We start from the raw sequence: 20,631 nt of genomic DNA, 5'->3' as shown, positions 1-20,631 counted from the left end.
ACCAAGAAATATTACAGACGATTTAGAAGGGTTTAGTTTTAAATTGTAATTTTTGGCAAAATTATTAATATGATTCAAGTCAGTATTAAAACAGTTTTGTGCTAGTACAGTTGACTACCGTCGCGTCGACACTCGGTCAATGTTTTTAGTAGAGATGTTGATTTTCGTTACTTTTGATTAGTCGTTACTTATCATTACCCCGCTATTAAGTAATCATTTGTATGTATTCGTTACTTCGATTACTATGATTTCTGTATTGTTTTTCGTTGATATTTGCGTATAAACTACTGCTGTTTTTTGTGTTGTTTGATTGAAAATCGATAATAAAAAAACTACACGTGTCAGGGCCTAAATTCTTGAGAGGGCGTATTATATTACTTCCAGTTATTTCTATTTGATTTGATTTTAATAAATGTACAACATCTTGTCAGGACGTATCACAACAATAAACTTGTAAACAGTAGCAAAACGGTATATGTACTTACATTAACTTGTGGTGTATGTTTTGAACGTGTAAAAAGACAGAATGATAGATGTATTGTTTACGTCAGGATTCGAGATCATGGATATGAGATAATACGATACTACATACCTAAAAAGCAAAAGGTACCTGTGAGCAAATATTTTACCCTAGTTATGGTGAATGTTCAATAAAGGAAAAGAGTTTCACGTTTACAGCACCTGTACACAATACCATAAAATTGTCAATAAGACTAACATCCTTCAATTTATAGACATCAGTAGACCTTGTTAAAGAGTTGTTCTCTAATCCAGGTAGAACAAAACCTGATGTCCAGCATTAGAAATCATGTTGATGGTATAGTCCTCGCAAACACTCCACAAAATAACATACTGATCTACACAGTCTACAAAATAATCCCAGGTGCCACACACCCACTTCCACTAGCTAGTGTTGTTTTACTTACCAAGGTATCAGGTAACTACACTTAGCACGGAAGGATGCGCATTTAAATATTACTTCTTTATGCTGATAATGATTAAAATAATGGGAAAAACATAAGGTAAAACATTGCTCAGTGAAAACTCTCACCTTTGTAATTTGACAGATATAAATAGTTCAATAAAGGCGCTAACCACAAACACTAGGGAAAAGTTAGAGGAGAACAAGTGAACACTGCTGCGCGACTGTTTTCGAGTAAAATTACTGTCGAACTGAATTCTAAAAAGGATCGTATTAGAAATATCCCTTACAAGAATCCTAATATGTCATCGCCTATGCGTGTGAAATTTTGTAGAGACCAACATTCCCACATATTATGACCTTCTCCGAAGTGACCTTTTTACCCATATAACTGCTATTCCTATTTATTTTTGTCATCTCCGAAGGACCTCTTAAGACATAAAACTTAAAAATTCTCACAGACCCTTAACTTTACATGTCCACCCTTAACATTCCCATCGGTTATCGTTGCCCTTGTCAATCATTTTTGATGAGTGACAAAAACCAGATAAAATATAATAATAGTGAAATAAATTCACGTCTTACACACGTTTTTATTGTTTTTGATAGATTTATTTAGTATAGTATTGGAAAAAACATAAAATTTGCATATAAAAAAATCAATTAAAACAAAAATTACTTATAAGCATGAACTATATATAGATTCTGGTTATTATGTAAGAAAATAATCATTACTACATTTTACACATCCATCTTTTAACCGCTTTCTCTTTTCTGACATTTGTCCAGCGGTTGAAAATGTCCTTTCAGATAATACACATAAGTACTTTCTTGCCAACTTAAAAAGTTGAGGGTATACTGCCATTCTAGTTTTCCACAAATTTAGAGAATTTTCTTTGTCTCTACTTGTGTTATTAAAAGATTTTGAACCATATAGGAACGACACTACACTAAAACTGTTACTGCTTTTGCATCGATTTGTTTTAGAGTAGATGCAACTGTCCCAGTTTAACTTTCTTGTTTATTCTTAGAATTTTCTTTTTCTGCTAGATTTTCAGATTGTTCCGGTTTACAAAATCACAGCGATCGGCTTTTTTCATCTGAGCTATTTTTGATTCTAAACGCTCCGTGGTGGCCATATTCAGAATATGTTCGGACGAAGAAACTCTTGTTTTAAAACGTGGATTACATTTTTCAATCAAAATATTATTTTTCACGCTAGAAAATCTGGTTAAAGTTTCCTTTTAATATAAGTCTGCAAGCACTTTTGCCTCGAAAGTCTACTATTTAAAGCAAATTTTAAACCTTTAACTATTACATTAACTTTAGACAAAATCACATTTTGTTCTGCGCTAATTGCCACCGTGATAAAACTTTTTGTGTTATTCAACAGAAAAATTCTTACAGATAAATCTATATTCAAAATAGACGTGGACGTTCTGCTTCCTATAAAAATAATAAAATACTAAATAGAATTTAATTTTACCAAAAAACTTTCATTTTGGCTCGTTCGAGTCGTTGACCACGGTTCTAAAAAATTATGGTGTTTTCTCTTTATCAAAATATTTGGAGCCCTTGATATTACATTTTGTACTTCCTGCAAAAAGATTGGTAAAATGGAACGATATCCTCGCCTTATTTTCCTTTATTTTTAAGGCTCAACAACAAAAAATATATGACATAAGCTTTACATTTGTCACTTTAAAAATATTCTGTTCGTACCTTTATACGGTAAAGTATAATCGATTTTCTTTAATATTTCACAAAACACTGGCACAAAAGCGCACTGAACCAATAAATTCCGCAAATAATTATTCCCAAAAATCCGCGTAATAAATTTGAATGCTTATAACTGTAAATACAAATAAAGCCATTTTTAGCAATCTAAGAATAAGTCTCAGCGACAAAAAAAAAGGAAAGTTGTAAGGTTAAAACAACGAGATTAATAAAGGCATTTTATATTTAGACATACATATTAGATATCGCAGGTCACCATATAACATATGCGAGGAATATCTTTTTATTTTCTATAATATATGCTGGGCATATCTGTTACATATCTTGGTGATAAATTGAATTCATATGCCTAGTAAAGTAAAATCACTACAAGAAGATCAGGAAACAAATTGCATGAAAATAAACTAAAAGTAGCTACATTCTGTAGTAGAAAACAAAATCCACAAAAGAAATCTAGACAGAATCCATCGATGGAAGCTACTGAATTTCTCCAAATATCACTACAGATGATGTCTATTATAAGAGGCAGCTAACTTTTATTAGCTTTAATATTAATCAGCCATCTAGCAATAATGCGATTTCTTATACAAATATAGAGACAACGGCCAAGGAAGGTGCTGATGAAGTTGCATCTTTCCTGTATTATTTCCCTTTTAGATTACTACCACTAAAGGTTAAAAACTTTACAATAAAGGAATATTTGATGAAATTGATACCATTTTACCAATCAGATTACACTATTACACTAATCAGATTACACTAGTATCTAGAATGTAAGAAGGATTTTGGTCTCATAAAGTTAAAAAGTTTTTAAAGCAACTAGCGTTAAATTGAACCATTTTACTGTCATTGAGTGTCAAAATTCTGTTAATCTCCCCTTCCAACAAGACCGATAAACAAGTTAGGACGAAGCCTCAATTTATTTAATAATAATAATAATAAGCCTTTATTTCCAACAGGCAACTTGCCCAATAACAGGAAACAGTTGCAAAACAATGAAAAATATAGTTAAAAAAAACACACGCAAACAAACCTAAAAGAATGAAAAGAAAAGAAAAAGAGAAAAGTAAAGTCACATTCTCAAAAGTTATCCAAAGAATTAGAATAAATAACTATTAATATGATATAAAAACCCAATTATAAAAGTTTAACAAGATAATCACATATTCAACAAAATTAAATTACATTAACTGCAATATACCTACTAACTATAACTTAAACACATGGGTCTTAATCCCAAGAGTAATGATCCACCAAGATATCGACAATCACATGAACCGGAGAGAAATTTATATCGCACATGTGACAGATCCGATTAAATATAGCGCATATTGTATATAGTGGCGATTTCAACAGGATGTTAGTATGAGGCCTTGGCAGAAAGAATGTCAGGGGGTGTCTAGAATTAAGCCTAGGCACCATGAAACGTATACCGGAAAGAAGTACAGGACTATCAATGAATCCATTCAGTAACCCATGCAGGAATTTTACAGAGAAGATCATTCTTCTGAGTTGTAATGGATGTAGATTGAAGCGTTCCAATAGTTGCCGATGATCAAACCCTCTTACCGGATATATGCCATCCTGCCTGAAGGCCAAAAACTTAGCAAATCTACGCTGTTCCAGTTTTGATCTCACAAAGCAACAGAAAAGCAGTTTTAATGTAGACTCCAAAGTAAAACTCTGAGAACTTCTAATTATGAACCCAAGCCTTCTCAGGGCTGACTTGACTATGTTATTGAAGTGTGGAACGAATGTAAATTCAGAGTCAAAGGTTATACCAAAATCAGTAATTTGCTCTAATCTACTCAAAATAGTATCATTAATAAAGTAATTAAAATTTAAGGGTGTTTTTGATCTAGAGTAACTGACCACACTACACTTAGCCGCATTCAAGCCTAACCTGTTAACAGCGCACGATACCTCCAATGTATTTAGACAGTTCTGAAGAAAAACACAGTCCTCCAAACCATATACATTTAAATATAGCTTCAAATCATCGGCAAAAGCCAGCCTATGACAAGTGAGTGACTCAATCAAGAATCAATTTAGCTGAACTGATAGCAATTTGGGAGGCATTTAGTTAAATACTGATTATGTAATATAGTGAAGGAACAAAACAGACAGATGAAAAAAGACAAAAGGAGAAAAAAACTATAAATTAGGAAAAAAACAAAGGAAAAATATGATGATGTATAATGAAATATTATGACATTAAATATTTATGAAGTATTTTAGGCGTAATAAGGCGTGAGAAGATTATAGTTTTCCTAAAAGGCACATATAGAAAGTTTTTTGACTGATAGGTAAATATTAAAAACCAAAATGAAAAATTATGATGACCATTTGGTATTCCAAAGCCATTAAAACAAAAAGTTAGCGTTGAAGTTACCAACGTCCTCGAACCGTAGAAACAAGGGGCGACTAAAATGGTAGCTTTATTAAGTTTTGGTAGTACTTTACTTTAGCAGTACTGAAGAGGGATTCAGTGCAGCAACAACTTTATGCTGACCTAATTCTTTAAAAATGTTCGTGGATGAGTCTCTATAAGATTACTACACGAATTTGCAGCGTGCGTCAAACAATGCTCCCTTAGACGATGCGAATATGGTGATAGTACAGTAAATCTATCAAATTAGTAACGGAAACGTTTAAACCCATTTTTTTACGGAACTTGTTCGAAGAGCATTCAAAAAGCATAACTTGATAAATCGATCAAAGCATACTGGCTTTTTGAAAAAGTTTTGTCAGTCATTTGACTTGCCGCAATGGAAAATATAAAAAGTAGATGGCGTCAAAGTAAAAACTTTTTTGGGTACTTTGGCGCCATCCACTTTTTATACTTTTCATCGCAGCAAGTCGACTCTATGAGAAAAGTTGTCGAATTTTAATAAGTTTTGTGCTTACATATTACATTTTCCAAAAACCTACGATTCTCCAGATAAATTAAATCCTAAAAAGTTTCGACTTTTTTTCAAAAAGCAGGTATGCTTCGGTTATAAAAAATAGTACAACACAGAATTGTATTTATGGACTCGGATCGTTTTATCATCACACCCGGAGGAGTTAAATTTCATTCTATTAATTAAAATTTGTAATTTTTGTCTTCTTAGCAAATACTGTTTATAGATCCTACTTCTTATAAAAACTGCCGAAAACTAGCTATATTTTACTATGTTTGCTGCTTTAATTTTCAAAGTATCTTCTTCCAATGCACATCCACTAATGGATGTTTGCGACTGCAAAATTTTTCATCGTTTTTCTGTTGCTTACGGTGTATATCAGCGAAATATTTTTTCATCTTTTAAAATATATCCTAGACATTTCTTATAATTATTTATACAGGGTGTCAATTTGAAAAGTGTCGATGTGAATATTTTACAAAATATAAGAGTTTTCTGTCATAGAGGTTGGAGAAACTAAAGCCACCATATTTTTATCAAGAAGTAAGCCATCTCTAAGCGCCTCCCAGCCCAACATTCAAATTGAACGACCCCCTTTTATCTTAACTTAAATTAAGGGTTTTTTTGAGTAGTATTCACCCTGTATTATGGGCTAATTCGAATTAGTAAATACTGACTAACGGCATTAGTCAAATTATATAAAGTAATCACGAGTAGTTACTTTTGTAACAACCCTAGTTTTTACTTCCACGACAGTTCATAACGCAAGAACCTCAGCCGTTCCGGGTTTCACAGATAAGGCAACATCACAATGTACCTTTTCTAACCCACGGTCTCGATATTTAATGCACTTGGGAATAAATCACATATGTGTCAAGGACGGTGTTTTTAACCAGCGTCAAGAAAGCCAACGGCTGAAGTGAAAGTCATTTACACCAAAGTCAAGGCGGCTATGTGGTCTTTTTTTTTGGTTTGTTCTAGAAAAAGAAAAGTATTCTAGAATTAAAGGTATTTCGGCTAAGAGTTTCTCAAATAACCACAATTTTAGATTTAAAAAAAATGATGATTCAGTCTTTGTCAAAAAGTTTCTATTCTTTTCCTACTGTCTTGTTAATACCGCAATTTAATCGGTAAAATTTCTTCAAACTTCAAAAAACACGTCAAAAGTGCCTACTGTTCTTTGCCAGCCTTTTTTACAGGCTTTTGGTATTAAAGAAATAAATAACGTATTATTATAGGTGCCGCTGGTATACCGTTACCAACTAGTTTGAGCTCCGGCTTAGGGCTTAACCATCCCAGGCCGTCTTCGGTTGAACGAACCGCGGCAGATACCGATCCTATTGCCAGCTTATTAAAACAGTTACAACAACAGAAACAACATAATCAGGTATGGTTTTCTTAAGATAAAACGCTAGGTGTTCTTTATAACTTCTGATGCGTTTAGGTGGAATCGTTGTGGCAGCAAAACCAGTTCGGTCCACCCAACACAGCCGGTCCGGTGCCACAACAATGGCCCGGACAGGCCCAGGCAGACGTGCCCATGTCCATGTGGGACATGCAGAAATCGACAGAGCCTCCTGGTGCACCTGTAAGTTACAATTTGAACATGATAATGTAATAGATTTAGTGTGTAAATTGTTGGGGCAAAAAAAAGGGAATTTGGGCATAAATCCTTTGGATTTCATAACAGGAATAAGCCCCACAAATGTTTTTATTGCATCTTATAACCACTTTGTAAAACATTGCAATCATTAAGTTTTTGTTCATAACAGTATAATTAATGAGCATTTTTAGCAGCAAAGAGTTAAATCGCCAGGAGAACCGCCGATGCCCAAAGAAGAGCCGAAACAGGCTCAGGAGGAGGAGAAATTAAAAAAGACTGAAAAACAACAACAAAAGGAAAACAAGCAAAAAGAGGAGGAGAAGGAGCTTAAGAGGAAGAAGAAAGCTGAGGAAGAACAACAGAAAAAGGTAGATACGAATATATATTTGTTTCAGAAATATTTGCATTAGAAATTATTATCGTTACAAATAAATATTTTATTTAATAATTTAAATATCAGTGGCAGTTTCTCCACTAGGTTAATCGCCAAACGAGATATTAACTTTTTTCTGCTATAGAGAAGATATAACAAACTTAAATTGGACTACAAATGTCTGAAGAAAATTTAAAAAATGACGTCAAATTGACGTGTGAATGAAATGAAATAATTATTTACGAATGTTTCTGGAGTAAACTAAAATTCAATTACAGGCATATCCAAGAATACCTTAACAGAATATAATTCCCTAGATGCTGATAAATCTCTTGAGACTGTGTCTTTGAGGTACAATTATTTTTGATTCCTTTCGCAATTCTCCCAAGAATGCTTTGAAATGCTGACATGTTTTAAATAAATAATAATTCAATCCCAGTTTGGTGCTGTATGCATGTACGTTATGCCATTATGATTTTACGCGCAACTTGTGTTTATCATCTAAAAAATTAAGTGCTAAAGCGGGGTTTTTATTTTAAAAAAGACCATAAGCCGCCACTGATAGTTATCCATTTTTTAATTTGACAGTTTCACCCAATCTCGCCCTCCTCCTATCTCACTTTCCGGCGACGCCCTTGTCGACTGATACCTTTAATGTTGTCTGGATGACATCGATTTTAGTATTTCCCGTAGTCTCATAAAAAAAATCTAACGGGGTTAGATCCGGAGAACATGGGGGCCACTCAGTACTTCCTCTTATTCCGATCCATCGGCCTGGAAACCAAATACTGTCGACGTATATTAAATTGTTTTATATCTACCGCTCGTCATTCTCAATTATCTCTATCAATGCTGATAATTTATTTTAGTATATAGTTTTTAGTTCTCGCGTTTTTTTCGTTTTGTTGTAAATTCTACCAGTGCTGCTGACAAATGGCGTTTTCTGTTATACGATTTGAATCGAACAGTGCCACAAAAAACGGCCTAAATATAAAATTAAAAGAGGACAAGTATGAGGGAAAAACAGCCTTTATCAAAGGTTCGAAGTAAACCTTGTATTTCACAAACGACTTGTAACAAAACACAAAGCAAAATAAAAACACAGTGAAAGTCACAGACAAAGGGGTGTATTAAGTTGATTGCACGTGTTTCGCCCTGGCATCAGGGAATCATCAGATCTAAAATCAGATATTTTTTTCTTAATTTTCTTAACAATAACAGATATATAAATAAACATAACTATAACGCTGCTCATCTTAATATCACTGAAACGAAAAATTAAAGTAACGGTTTAACATTGACCAGAGGCTCTTGTTTGATGGTTTTGCGGAGATTATATCAATAAAGTCATGGTGTTCCTCAATTCGGTTGATTTCCAACCCATAAATAGAGGCTGTACCGATTATTTCTTTTCTAGACCTAAAGTCCTGGATCATTCTTTAATTACCTTAAAATTCTTTAATACGAGTACTACGAAATCCAAACTATATCCCATGAATCCTCCAAAAGTACACAAGACCCGTAGTTAGTTTCATCAATTCCTTTTATGATAGACTTTCTTCATGGCTTAACTATGTTTTAAAACAGAATACTGATTTTATTAGCTCCTACTCAGTCATAGAATATGGTAACCTTCTTAAAGATATGCAGATCCCAGATAATACAGTTTAAATTTCTTTAGATGTTGAAAACTTTTTTTTTCAAATGAATCAGACTTTTTCACATAAGAGAATGAAAATGATAACAAACTTCCGTTTTTAGATCTTTTAATCAGAAAACGAAACAAGATTCATTTTGAAATTTACAGAAAAACCCTCGACAACAGATAATGTAATTTAATTTTCCTCCAATTCTCCTTAATTCCTTCTTCTATCGTTTGTTTAAAATCCCTCTCTCAGAACAGGCTTTTCAGAAGGAGTTGTATACATTAAAATTAATAGCCACAAACAATGGTTTTTCTTTAAGCAAAATTAATAAATTATTTTTTATATTTGATTGTAAATAAAATTTATCCTACAAGAACAATTTAAAATAAGAAGAATTTTTATTTATTTACTTATTTTGGTAACATTTCCCTACAATTAGCAACTATCTTTAAGAACTGACCTCTTTCAATTTCATTCACAACTTCGAAAACTTTATATACACACCTCATTAATAGTAAAGAGACCCTTTTTTAAAATCAGGGATTGTATTTACATAGACAGAAAAATCTCTACAAGAGTTCTAAATATATGAGTGCCCCAAGGGTATTAATCTTGATTTATTGGAAAAGATTTAAATTACTAAAGCCAAGAAAAGCCCGATTGTATCTTGTGTCAATTACGTTTTTAACTTTGAGCAAACATTTAATTTTCAACAACCAGAATTGATTGTCTTAGTTGATGTTCTACGACATGGTCAATATACCCTGGGTTCGACCCTCCACATCGACTTGTTTTATTTTGCAACTCATTGTTATATCCTAAACTTAACCTTATTTAACTGTGTATTTGTTTGTAAGGTGTACTGTATCTTTTTTGCAGTATTAGTATCAGTTTTTTAAACAGCTTTAACCGCAAAGTAGTGTATTTTTATTAGGAGGTAGGTTCTAGAAATATACAGTCATGGACAAAAGTATGGAAAGATTTTCTTTTAGCCTAAATCTTAATAATTGTTTAACAATAACAGCTTTTGGGTCAAAACATAAACCAACACTACTAAATAAATGAACTTTTATTCAAGAAATAAAAATACAAATTAAAACAACGGGACCTTACTTATGTTAACTTTAATACAGCCCTTTGTCTGTAATTTTGACTTTGTGTTTTAATTTTGTTTTGTATTTTATCTAGTCACTTAGAGAACATAGACTATTTTAGCGGACTTGTAATAATATTTTCAACTTAAGGGCTAACCTTACTCCAGATACACTCAACATTGAATACTCTATGTAGTCTATATTTCTAGGAAGCAGATGAAAGACGTAAACAAGAACAGAGACGTCAGGAAGCGGAAAAAAAAGCGGAAGCCGAGCGTAGACGAAAAGAAGAAGACAGAATCAAGAAAGAGTTAGAAAAAGCTAAAAAAGAAGCGGAAGAAAAAAGGTTACGCGAACTGGAGGAAAAACGAAAACAAAAAGGTACAACTTGTGATACCGTTGAAAATAATAGCACTTAATCATTAATCGTTTTAGAACAAAGAAAGCTGGATGAAGAAGCGAAAAAGCGAACAGAGGAAGAACGTAGAAAGATCGAAGAGGACCGAATACAACGGGAAAAAGAGCAACGAGAAAGGGAGGAACGACAAAGGGCCGAGGAAAGGAGACTGGAACAGCAGGCTTTGACGAAAATAGCGCCGTGGTCTCAGTCGAATTCCACGTTCGGGATGAGCCTCGCGGAAATCCAGAAGGCGGAAAAAGAGAGGAAGGCCCAAGAGGTGGCGTTGCAAGCGCAAAGGGCGCAGATGGTGAGCTTTTTACCGTAATAATATAATTAGCGTATATAAGAATGTAAGTCCTAGATTAATTTATTAAGTATTGCTAGAAATATATTATTGGAATCTAGAAAAACCAAGCAAACTTTTCCATTATTACCATTTTGCCATATTACCCGTCATTTTAGATGAATTTTTGGGTCAAAATTTCAAAACGTGATATTATTTATCTTAAAACTACATAATAAGAAGTAATAAGAGCCCAATGGCAATTTATTACTTATTTTATAATTTGCAAAGAAATTATATACAAAGAATTATATTCTTTTTTTCCTTATATTAATATTAATTGTACAGTATTTAAAAAAAAAATTATGGTATTAACAGGAAAGGGAACTCCAGTTACAACAGCAACAGCAAATGGAGAAAGCCGGTGGTTTGCAGTTGGGATGGGCAAAAAAAACTATGGAACCGCGAAAAGTTAAATCTCTGGCCGAAATTCAGGCGGAAGAACAAGAAAGATTAGCTAAGGTAATACATGAAAAATAGGTATTTTTTTTATTTGTTCAAATAATTCCGATTACTCATTTGACGTGGTTTTTTTAAATAAATTATGAAGCTGAAAAAATTGTAACAATGCAAAATAACCTCTGAGTGCAACAATGGTGACATTTTCGGAAGGGAAAGGGATTAAATGAAAATCCGATCTTGACGAAATAAATATTGATAAACTGATGATGAAGTATTCCGAAAAATGAAAAAAAGAAACACATTTTTTTGGTTTTTATGGATTATTCCATTTCTGACTTAAATGCGCGCTTATTATAAGGAGATTTCTTTGTTTTTTTTTTACAATTTCAAATAATATGATAACCAGAGTTGAATCTTACGGATTGAGTTTTAATGTATTAGACCTAATAGATAGAGAGTAGACAGAGAACGACTGCATCGGTAACCTCCCACCGATAGCGACGCCGATTCCCCGTACCGCTCGCAATGTGAATTTAATTTCGGCTTGCTCGCAGTGATGTTTAGCAAGCGCTTGAAGATGGGTAGGTTAGCCTCGAATCAACTATTGGAATTTTACGCGCACAAGAAAGATAAAAATTATGTTGTTTTTTAACGTGCTCATAATCGCAAGTCAAAAAAACAACTTTAATATGCTCAAATCTTAAAAACCTTTGGTGAAAACTAAATACAATATAATGATTCTAATTAAATGGATTATTTAATAAGGTGTTCAAATACACCTCCTTGTTGGGCTTCACAGTATCCCAACCTGTCGTATCCCAAAATTCTCTACCTACATTGGCTAACATTTCAGGTGTAAGGGACCTAGAAACATTAATAATTCTAAGTCGCAATTCGTCCAAATTAACGGCTCTTTCATGTCGGTGTTGGTAAAGAATTTCCGTCAAATAGCCTTATAAGAAGTAGTCGCAAGGCGTCAGATCTGGAGATCGCGGAGGCCATGGTATGGTACCTCTTGTGGAAATAGACCGTTCAGGAAAAGTGTTTGTTAAATAGTCCTGCACTTGTCTAGCGTTGTGAGCGGGACATCCGTCTTGTTGAAACCAAATTTTCTCAAAATTAACATCCAAGTTTCGTACAGCGGGTATAATATTTTGTTGCAATAAAAGTAAATATCTCTTAGAGTTTAAGGTACCATCAATAAAAAAAGGCCCTACAATGTGATCGGCTAAAATACCAGCCCAAACATTTACCTTTTGCGGGTATTGAGTTCGTAATGGTACACTCAAATGTAGATTTTCCCGAGACCAATATCTCACGACTGAAGAATTATGTCGACGTAGAAGAGAAAAAGATGACGTCGTCCGTAATTGAAATATTACTTGTGAAGTCGTCATTTTGATCAATTTTTTCTCTTAAGGTTTCACAAAACTCCAAGCGTTTTATTTGATCTTCTGGAAAAATTTCTTGAGTGTTTTTAATTTTATAGGCTTTGTACTTATTTCTTTTCAAAATATCACACACTGTACGACTTGGAATATCAAGTTCTTCAGAAATTTGGGAGCTAGAACAAGGTTCACTTACTTCCACAAAAGCACACACCTTGACCTCCTTTTCAATCCTAGCGTCAGGTGTTCTACGAGGTTCCTGATCGCCACTAGAACATTTTGCACACCGATTTACATATCCCGACTGCTCAAACTTATGCCAGATATTATAAATTGTTCTAGCAGTAGTATGACAATACCTATATTAATCTTTAGATCAACAGGGAAAACCATTTTTATTTTATTACTGTATCCGTCTTCGTACCAAAGGTTGAAATAAATTGTAAACATGATCGGCTAACACGTACATAGGTATGCGAGGAATTGCAACCGGACTGATAAGCGCAACGACGACGCGATAGCCACCCAGGGTGGAGCCAAGTTTGTTCTCGCTCTACTCCGTCTCCTTACACATTACGCAAAAATCATATTCGAAATTTTTTAACCGCCGAACGTGTATATACAGGTATACAGATTATATACAGGATTTTCACCGTGTAGCAAAAATTTGTTTGTAGCAAATATTTTTTTAATCTAAAAAATCTAAATAGTTACACACAAAATCTTTGGTGGTTTTGTTATGATGGTTTCTTTACGTTTTTCATCTCTATTAATTTTATAGTAGCACCTCTATCGCTAGGATCTTTTCTGTTTGACGAAACCTTAACTCATAAGTGCTTCGACTGATTAGGAAATTTAAAGGGAAATGCGTCAGATGAGATATTAAATAAAACTGTGCCATGTGGTCTTGTCACCGTACCTTCTCTTGCTATAATTTTTTTTTTAATGTTCCAAACAAATAGCAGAATGTTAGTAGTAGTCACTTATAGTAAAATTATCGTGATTGATATGTTTCAAGTCACAAATTCCTTCATTCTTTTGAAAACAAAAATTCTGATATATTGCCAGTAACTTTTTTTTGTTTTATCATAATTATGTTTGCATCCTGGAACACATCTGGAAGGAACACATTTATAATTTTATCATATATGACATAGACATAGCTATATGCTGGCCTATAGTTCTCTGCGGTCTAGGTCAGTGTCGTGTCCCTTAGGAAGATAATCATAGAATACAATACAAAACATGCCTCGATAAATAAAATAAAGCGTCGTTTTAATCTTCCCGATCAAGAATTTGTCTCGAAAATTTGTGAGAACAAAAATGTGATTAATCGGAGGTAGGGGTCGGAATTGGGAAATGTCATAGTAGTGGAAAGATTATTTTAAATCTAAAAATCAAAATCTATCTTGAAAATAAATACTATCTATACCTTAACTGTTGTATTCTTTGTTTATAATTTCGCACTTTTTTTCGTCCTAGTTCACCCAGACTAGGTAGAAATTTGTGGTGCAAATAAGGACTGATATGAAGAAAATCACGTGGAGACGTAGATGCTCTAGTTTTAGGAAGGAGGCCGCTTTTGGCTTTTTGTCTAGTATTATAATCATGAGTAATAAATGTTAATGTATCACGTTTTTTATATTGTCGAGTCGATATACTTTGCCTATTCGGTTATCTAATATCCTGGATTCTACTTTCTGTAAAAATGAGATTTCTAGGGGGTCGTCATATGTTATTTTTAATATCCATTTCTGGATGTTTTCCACGGGTTTAAGATGTATGGCTAATACTGCACCCCACACTAAAATGCCATAACGTCGGCTTAAGATGCAAATGGCCTAACTCTAAAATTTTAAATTATTCAGGAGATGCAAAAAACTTGTCAGAATGAGAAAATATAATAAAACAAGATAAGTTTCCAAAATATTTTATTTTGTTTAATGCTTGAACATAGAAAATTATTGCTCTTATCAAAAATAGGCTTTATTCTTGAAATATTGGGGAGTTAGGTAATATGCGTTCCATGAGCATGGGTTCGCAACAGGAGATAGGCAATAATCTGATTCATTGCAACTTAATTATAAAAAGACGCAAGCAAAAGACAAAAAGAAAGAGGCATTTTACAAATGTGGTAATTTATTATAAAAAAAGGAATTGAAGATTTAAGGTCGATTAAGTGTTGAAATTTTTCAGATTTAATTGGTATTGGAGTCGGATACATTAACGGCAACTCTTCTAAATTCCAGATTTTTTTATCTTTTTTCGTCATTCTATAAGGCAAAGGCATCCATTCTTCTGTATGCCTGATTTTAAAGAGAATTCCGTGTTCATTATACTGTGAAGTGTTCTAATGTTTGTTACAGTAGGATCACCTGACGATCTACCAGGACGGATGGAACTAATGTATTGAACATCTTGAAAGTTTTTGAAATATGTATGATCCAAGTACTTCACCACGTAGGGCTTCGGATTTATACGAGCAGTTTGACAAATATTGACATAGTCTGCTGGGACGTTTATGACTCGGTTTTTTTAGTTTCCGCTCGATTGTGGAGTGCATTGAATCGCACTCCATTTGCGTATGCCCTTTTTCTAAAAATTTTTGCTCAATTGTAATCCCATGCTTTTGTGCAAAGTTGAAAAGTGCATTGGCAAGAATTGCATTTCTGTTTTGTCCAGTGCAACCATCACTGTACAAAATGACTTTACTAGTAGAGTTTTTTTGGGGTATAATATTAGTCTCTAAAAACTTGTAAATGATGGTAGCAAATGTGTTGGCAGTTTGTCCGGCATGACCCTCATGCCAGAGGAAACAATATCCTTCCAAGGATTTAATGTCCATAATTGTAAAATTATGGACTATTAATTTTGTTTTATAATATAGAGCGCTGACATTAGATTTTGGACTCAGTAGAACTGATTGCAAATCCATTGAAAAAACTTTTACATCTTCTTTTGTTTTGTCAATTTTTTGTCTCTTTTTCTTTTCGTGTCTCCTCCTTTTTCTTCTGATGTTCTTGATAGGCAGCTTCGTCGATATTACCAGCCTTGTAACCCACACACGTATCACATTCATCCTTTTTAGGTGAGAAAAGTGCTAAATTAAAATCATTGAAACTGTTATTAAATGCTGCAATAGATAGCGGTTGTGAATCGTTTTTTCTACACCAGTCATTCTTATAAAACCGATATAATTCCATTTTTGTTTGCCAAGATCTTTCAAGGTATAATTTCTTTGTGCTCTTTCGACAATAATGTGACTCTAGTTTTGGAAGAACTTTAAAGAAATTGCACAAATTTTCTTTTTGTGTGTCGATTTTCGCTTTTCGATTCACTATTTGGGAGGAATTATTATCACACGTATCATTAAGGTCATCCACCAAATCATTTGCAGTGTGGTGTTTATTTATTTTTTTCAATCAACCAATGTGCAACAGTTTGGTGCATTTGAAAGAGTATTGCAAAACATCGTTTTGCACACTCTTATCTTGGATGTTGTATGAAGAAAATATATATAGGAAAATTCCCTTCTTGACTCGTTCTCTTTTTTTCGGTCCCTAGCTCTTGAATTACTTTTCTTTTCAACCAGCGTCCTTAGAAACAATTGTCTTTCGTTCCACAAAAAATTCCAAAATCTTAAAATTTCTGTTCTTTGATCTTCTGTTATCTTATTGCACTTCATTACTGGTTTTTGTGACTTACCATTACTGCATTTGCATCTCGGTCCTATAGCTTTTGCTTTTTTTTAATATCATAATTCCATTTTTCTTCTTGCTTTTGTTTTCCAAAATATTCCTTTCCTTCTTGTCTCAAAATCTTATTTTTATTTTTTTCCATTCCTTTTGATCTACATGACGTCTCTTTCTGCGTGTCCGTGAAGGGGTTTCGATTGGAGTGTTATTTTGTAGCTCTTCTAGTACTTCATTTTCGCTTGAACTTGTTTCATTTTCACTGGGTTCATAAGATTTATCTGAACGACTAGAAGAAACTTCTTCTTCCAAAATGGAGGTTGGGACTTCTTCACCATGAATTGATTCTGGAACGAAATTCTGACGATCTTCTGGATTGATTTCATCTTCAGGAAAATTTGAGGAGATAAAATTCAGGTTAGCAACTTCTTCTTCAGCCAGGGTGAGTAAATCATCATCAGTAATTAAATTGTCGTCAGCTAATAAGTGGTTATTAGATGCTGAGGAGCTTGCTAGATTAGTACTATCAGTTAAGAGTGTAGATAAATCCTCATTTTGATCGAAAGTATCACAAAATGTTAAGAAATCTCTTGTTACATCGCATTCGGAATCGCTTTGTCTGTTGGGCTTTTCGTGGGTGTTTTGCTTATCCAATAAAAGCATTTTCATCGCACGGGATTGCGGATTCATTCTGAAATATACAGCGTTAATTAGAAAGTATACTTTTATGTAGCTAAGCAAAAATTCATAATGTTAGTTTTTTAAAGTAAAGCCAAATTTTAAATTAGATTTTTTATAGGTGTTATAGGGGAAAAAATATTAATAGGTACTTTTGTGTTTATGATCGAAACTATAAATAATGGCCTATCTCCTATCCAAACTAAGTAAGTATAAGATGAAAATTGCCTAACTCCAACACGATATTTTAACATCAGATTTACCCAAGAATGCACAAAATTTAAATACTAAATTTATGTTCTCTAGATAATTTGAACGTCAAAGGTAATTAAAGCATTAAAAAATTATCGATACTTACCTCAGATATTGTTTTATGCACATAAAATTAAGAACAACAACGTTTCACCTGTTATTACCATTACACAACGGGAGTTAGGCCAATAGGGTATTGTTGAAAATTAAGCCGGAGATAGGCGAGTTTCGACTGGTATTTTGTCGCGGCATTTTTGACATTTCGGTTGTTAGGCGCATTTAAGTCGACGCGGTTAATTTTTATGAACCTAACCAACCTAAAATGTTAATTTTAGCTGAAACTGGAGTTAGGCCATTTGCATCTTAAGCCGACGATAAGAAAGATGAGGTTGTATAAGTGAGAGGTATAATGCTCTCCGATCTGGAATATCAAAATATTTTTTTAATTCTTTGAATTACGTATCATAAACCTAAGCTTATTATTTTAAATGTGGATCTAAAGTCACTCCTAAATATTTTACTTTTCATTTTGTTGTCACTCTCGTATCAGAATCTAGGTTAACATTTATTTCCTGGCATGGAGGCTGAGTAGCTACCAAAAGGCATAAAAAATGTTTTTCATAGTCAACGGATAAAATATATTTACTAAACCATTTTAGGGATGTTAGTTCCATTTATTTTTTGTCATTCTAGCCAAGTTTTCGCCCTATATATTATTGCAGAATCATCTGCAAAACAGACTATTCTAGCGTTTATTTTTTTATGTCGCTGTATAAGAAAGCGACGGTTCCGCAATGTTGACAAAATACTATTATTATTATACACAAGAAGAAACTATATATAAACAAATATGTTCGCAGGAAGCGGCCGAGTCTCGCTTAAAAAAAGAAAAAGAGGCCCGCGAAACTGCTCATCTGCAACACCATCAACAGGCGAACACGATCTGGAGCGGTCAGAGTCTCTCGTGGGCGAGTGCTCCCGGCAATCAGCCTCAATTCTCTTCTTCCACGTCTAACATAACCAGTTTCTGGGACGAGCCGCCCGTCACCCAAAAACCGGTCGTGCAACCTGTCAATAAACCGTCCGCTGTCTCGAAAAGCAGCTCCATGTCGACAATTAATAGTAGTACTAGTATTCCTTCGAAACAGGTAAGTCGATACTAATTTTGTGATATTTATTTGAATGTACTTAAAATCTCCTGAATACTTATACAGGTTCAGAGGCCAGTTCTCAAATACTACATCAAACATACAAACAGTCAAAAATAATATGTATTAAAAAAAACCACAATAACAAGCATTTTCTAATATAATGAAGATTAATTCTGGAGTACCCCAGGGCTCTATATTGGGGCCCTTAATATTTCTAATTTATACTTGTGATATTTTAAAATCATTAAATCATTGCACAGGCATACGTAGATTTACTTTAGTTTAAAAATACAAGATAAACCCATGGCCGTGAATTTAATTAATAATGATCTTAATTTAATTAGTAGATTATCTGCAGGTCATGCATTTAAAATCAATCCTTCTAAGCGCTATTTAATGTTATTTGGTAATAAAAATAAGATAAGCACCGTCAAAAAATCCTGGACTAATTTTGGGCAGTGACTTGAGATTCCATGATCATTTAAAAACGTTATTAAAAAAATCTGATTTTTCGCTCAAAATTCTTTGCAGTAATCGACATAGTCTAAATCTCAACCTAAGAAAACATTTATGTGAATCTCTAGCCCTTTCTAATTTCAATTACTTCAATGTTCTATATGGGTTTATATATGGCCTTAGAAAGTACGACCATTTTTTTAGTTATTTTCTACTAAAATGGCTTAATATGGAGTCAGTTTCAACCGTCTTTTACGTTTAATGCTATTAGGTCTTTTAATTTATGGCCAACTGGAAAAAATTAAATATTTGTATAAAAGATTATTATGGCAACGACACGGTATTTTGTAATGTTAGTATCACTATTATTATTGCAGATATAATATTATACACTCACTTATTTTTCATTTGTCTGGTTTATAATTTTGTTTACAAATTATTTTGTAATGAAAGGGGGTGCTTTAATTGTTCAAGTTAGACTGCGCCATTGGGAACCCTATACTTTTTTTAGATTTAGTTTTTCATTTATATTTAATCATCTTTTGAATAAAGAGACCTTTATTATTATTGTTATTAATATTACTATTTTTACTAAAATTACATGCAAAAAGGAAGATCAAAACCAATACATACATATTTCATTACATTCTACACACAAAAACGTGTAAAGATCAAGCATCAAGAGTTGTTGATACTTTAATTAATGAAGATCTGAAAACTATAAGCGAACTTTCTATAAAACGCGTCTAAATATTCCTTAATCCTTCCTCTTTAGACCAAAAACCAGGACTAGGCTTGTTAGGGAACAACTAGATATACAAAGTACAAATTCCCGTTGTTGAGTCTGCGAAAATCTTACGCATATGGTCTATGCATTTAAAGGTGTGCTTTTCATTAAAAGTTTTGTATTCTAGCAAGCATATTTTAAACAAAAATCGAATCTTTAGTAGTGTTATCACATTTGACCTGCTATACATTTTTATATGGACCGTGTGTAGATATGAATACAACATATCGAATCCAGAATTCTTGTGCTAAATTCATTTTTGTCTTGAGAAAGTACGATCGTATTAGTGCGAAGATTGGAGAGATGGGATGGCTAAGGATCGTGAGTTTTTCATATTGATACTTTTTTCCATAAATTATTAACACACATTCATGTATCTTTTGCTTTGACAGCCTTATTCAAGAGAAACTTTTTATATAATGCGATTAAACTTTACAGTTCCATTCCTAAGAATTTAAATATTGGTCAGTTTAAGGAATAGCTTAAATAATTTATGTAAGTTTATTGTAGATAGTTTTATTTTGTATACCTTGTTTTTATTTTAGTCAGTTTTGTTTGTTTTCATTTTTTTTTATTGGGGCTAAAGATGCTTTTATAACTAATTAATGAATAACAATCTCAATACTCAAACAATCCTCCATTTAACGCCAAATAATATCATGATTGATTGTAAAATTCAGTTTTTACATTACTAATCTGATATGCGGTTATTTGACTACATGCCGTTAAAATTGCCATGTTTAACTGTACTAACTAAATTTTGATAAAGCACATCTTTAACGTGACTCCACAGGAAAAAGTCGT

At 33.2% G+C, this 20,631-nt stretch overlaps 1 protein-coding gene across 4 annotated transcripts in view; it reads left to right on the top strand.

Moving 5' to 3' along the window:
- The window catches only part of LOC126744444 (GIGYF family protein Gyf-like), a 56,161-nt gene that overhangs the window by 24,517 nt on the left and 11,013 nt on the right, over nucleotides 1–20,631 (top strand). For 3 of the 4 annotated variants that reach the window (XM_050451870.1, XM_050451873.1, XM_050451871.1), the window contains exons 13-19: nucleotides 6,801–6,949; nucleotides 7,007–7,150; nucleotides 7,357–7,533; nucleotides 10,488–10,659; nucleotides 10,714–10,985; nucleotides 11,340–11,483; nucleotides 18,294–18,581. In XM_050451870.1, the coding sequence (XP_050307827.1) occupies nucleotides 6,801–6,949; nucleotides 7,007–7,150; nucleotides 7,357–7,533; nucleotides 10,488–10,659; nucleotides 10,714–10,985; nucleotides 11,340–11,483; nucleotides 18,294–18,581 (1,346 nt within the window). The remainder of the gene's footprint in view (nucleotides 1–6,800; nucleotides 6,950–7,006; nucleotides 7,151–7,356; nucleotides 7,534–10,487; nucleotides 10,660–10,713; nucleotides 10,986–11,339; nucleotides 11,484–18,293; nucleotides 18,582–20,631) is intronic. The other variant, XM_050451872.1, reaches the window with a different exon arrangement.

The sequence above is a fragment of the Anthonomus grandis genome, chromosome 14, assembly GCF_022605725.1.
Source record: "Anthonomus grandis grandis chromosome 14, icAntGran1.3, whole genome shotgun sequence".
NCBI lineage: Eukaryota > Metazoa > Arthropoda > Insecta > Coleoptera > Curculionidae > Anthonomus > Anthonomus grandis.
This window is presented reverse-complemented; position numbering and strand designations above follow the sequence as displayed.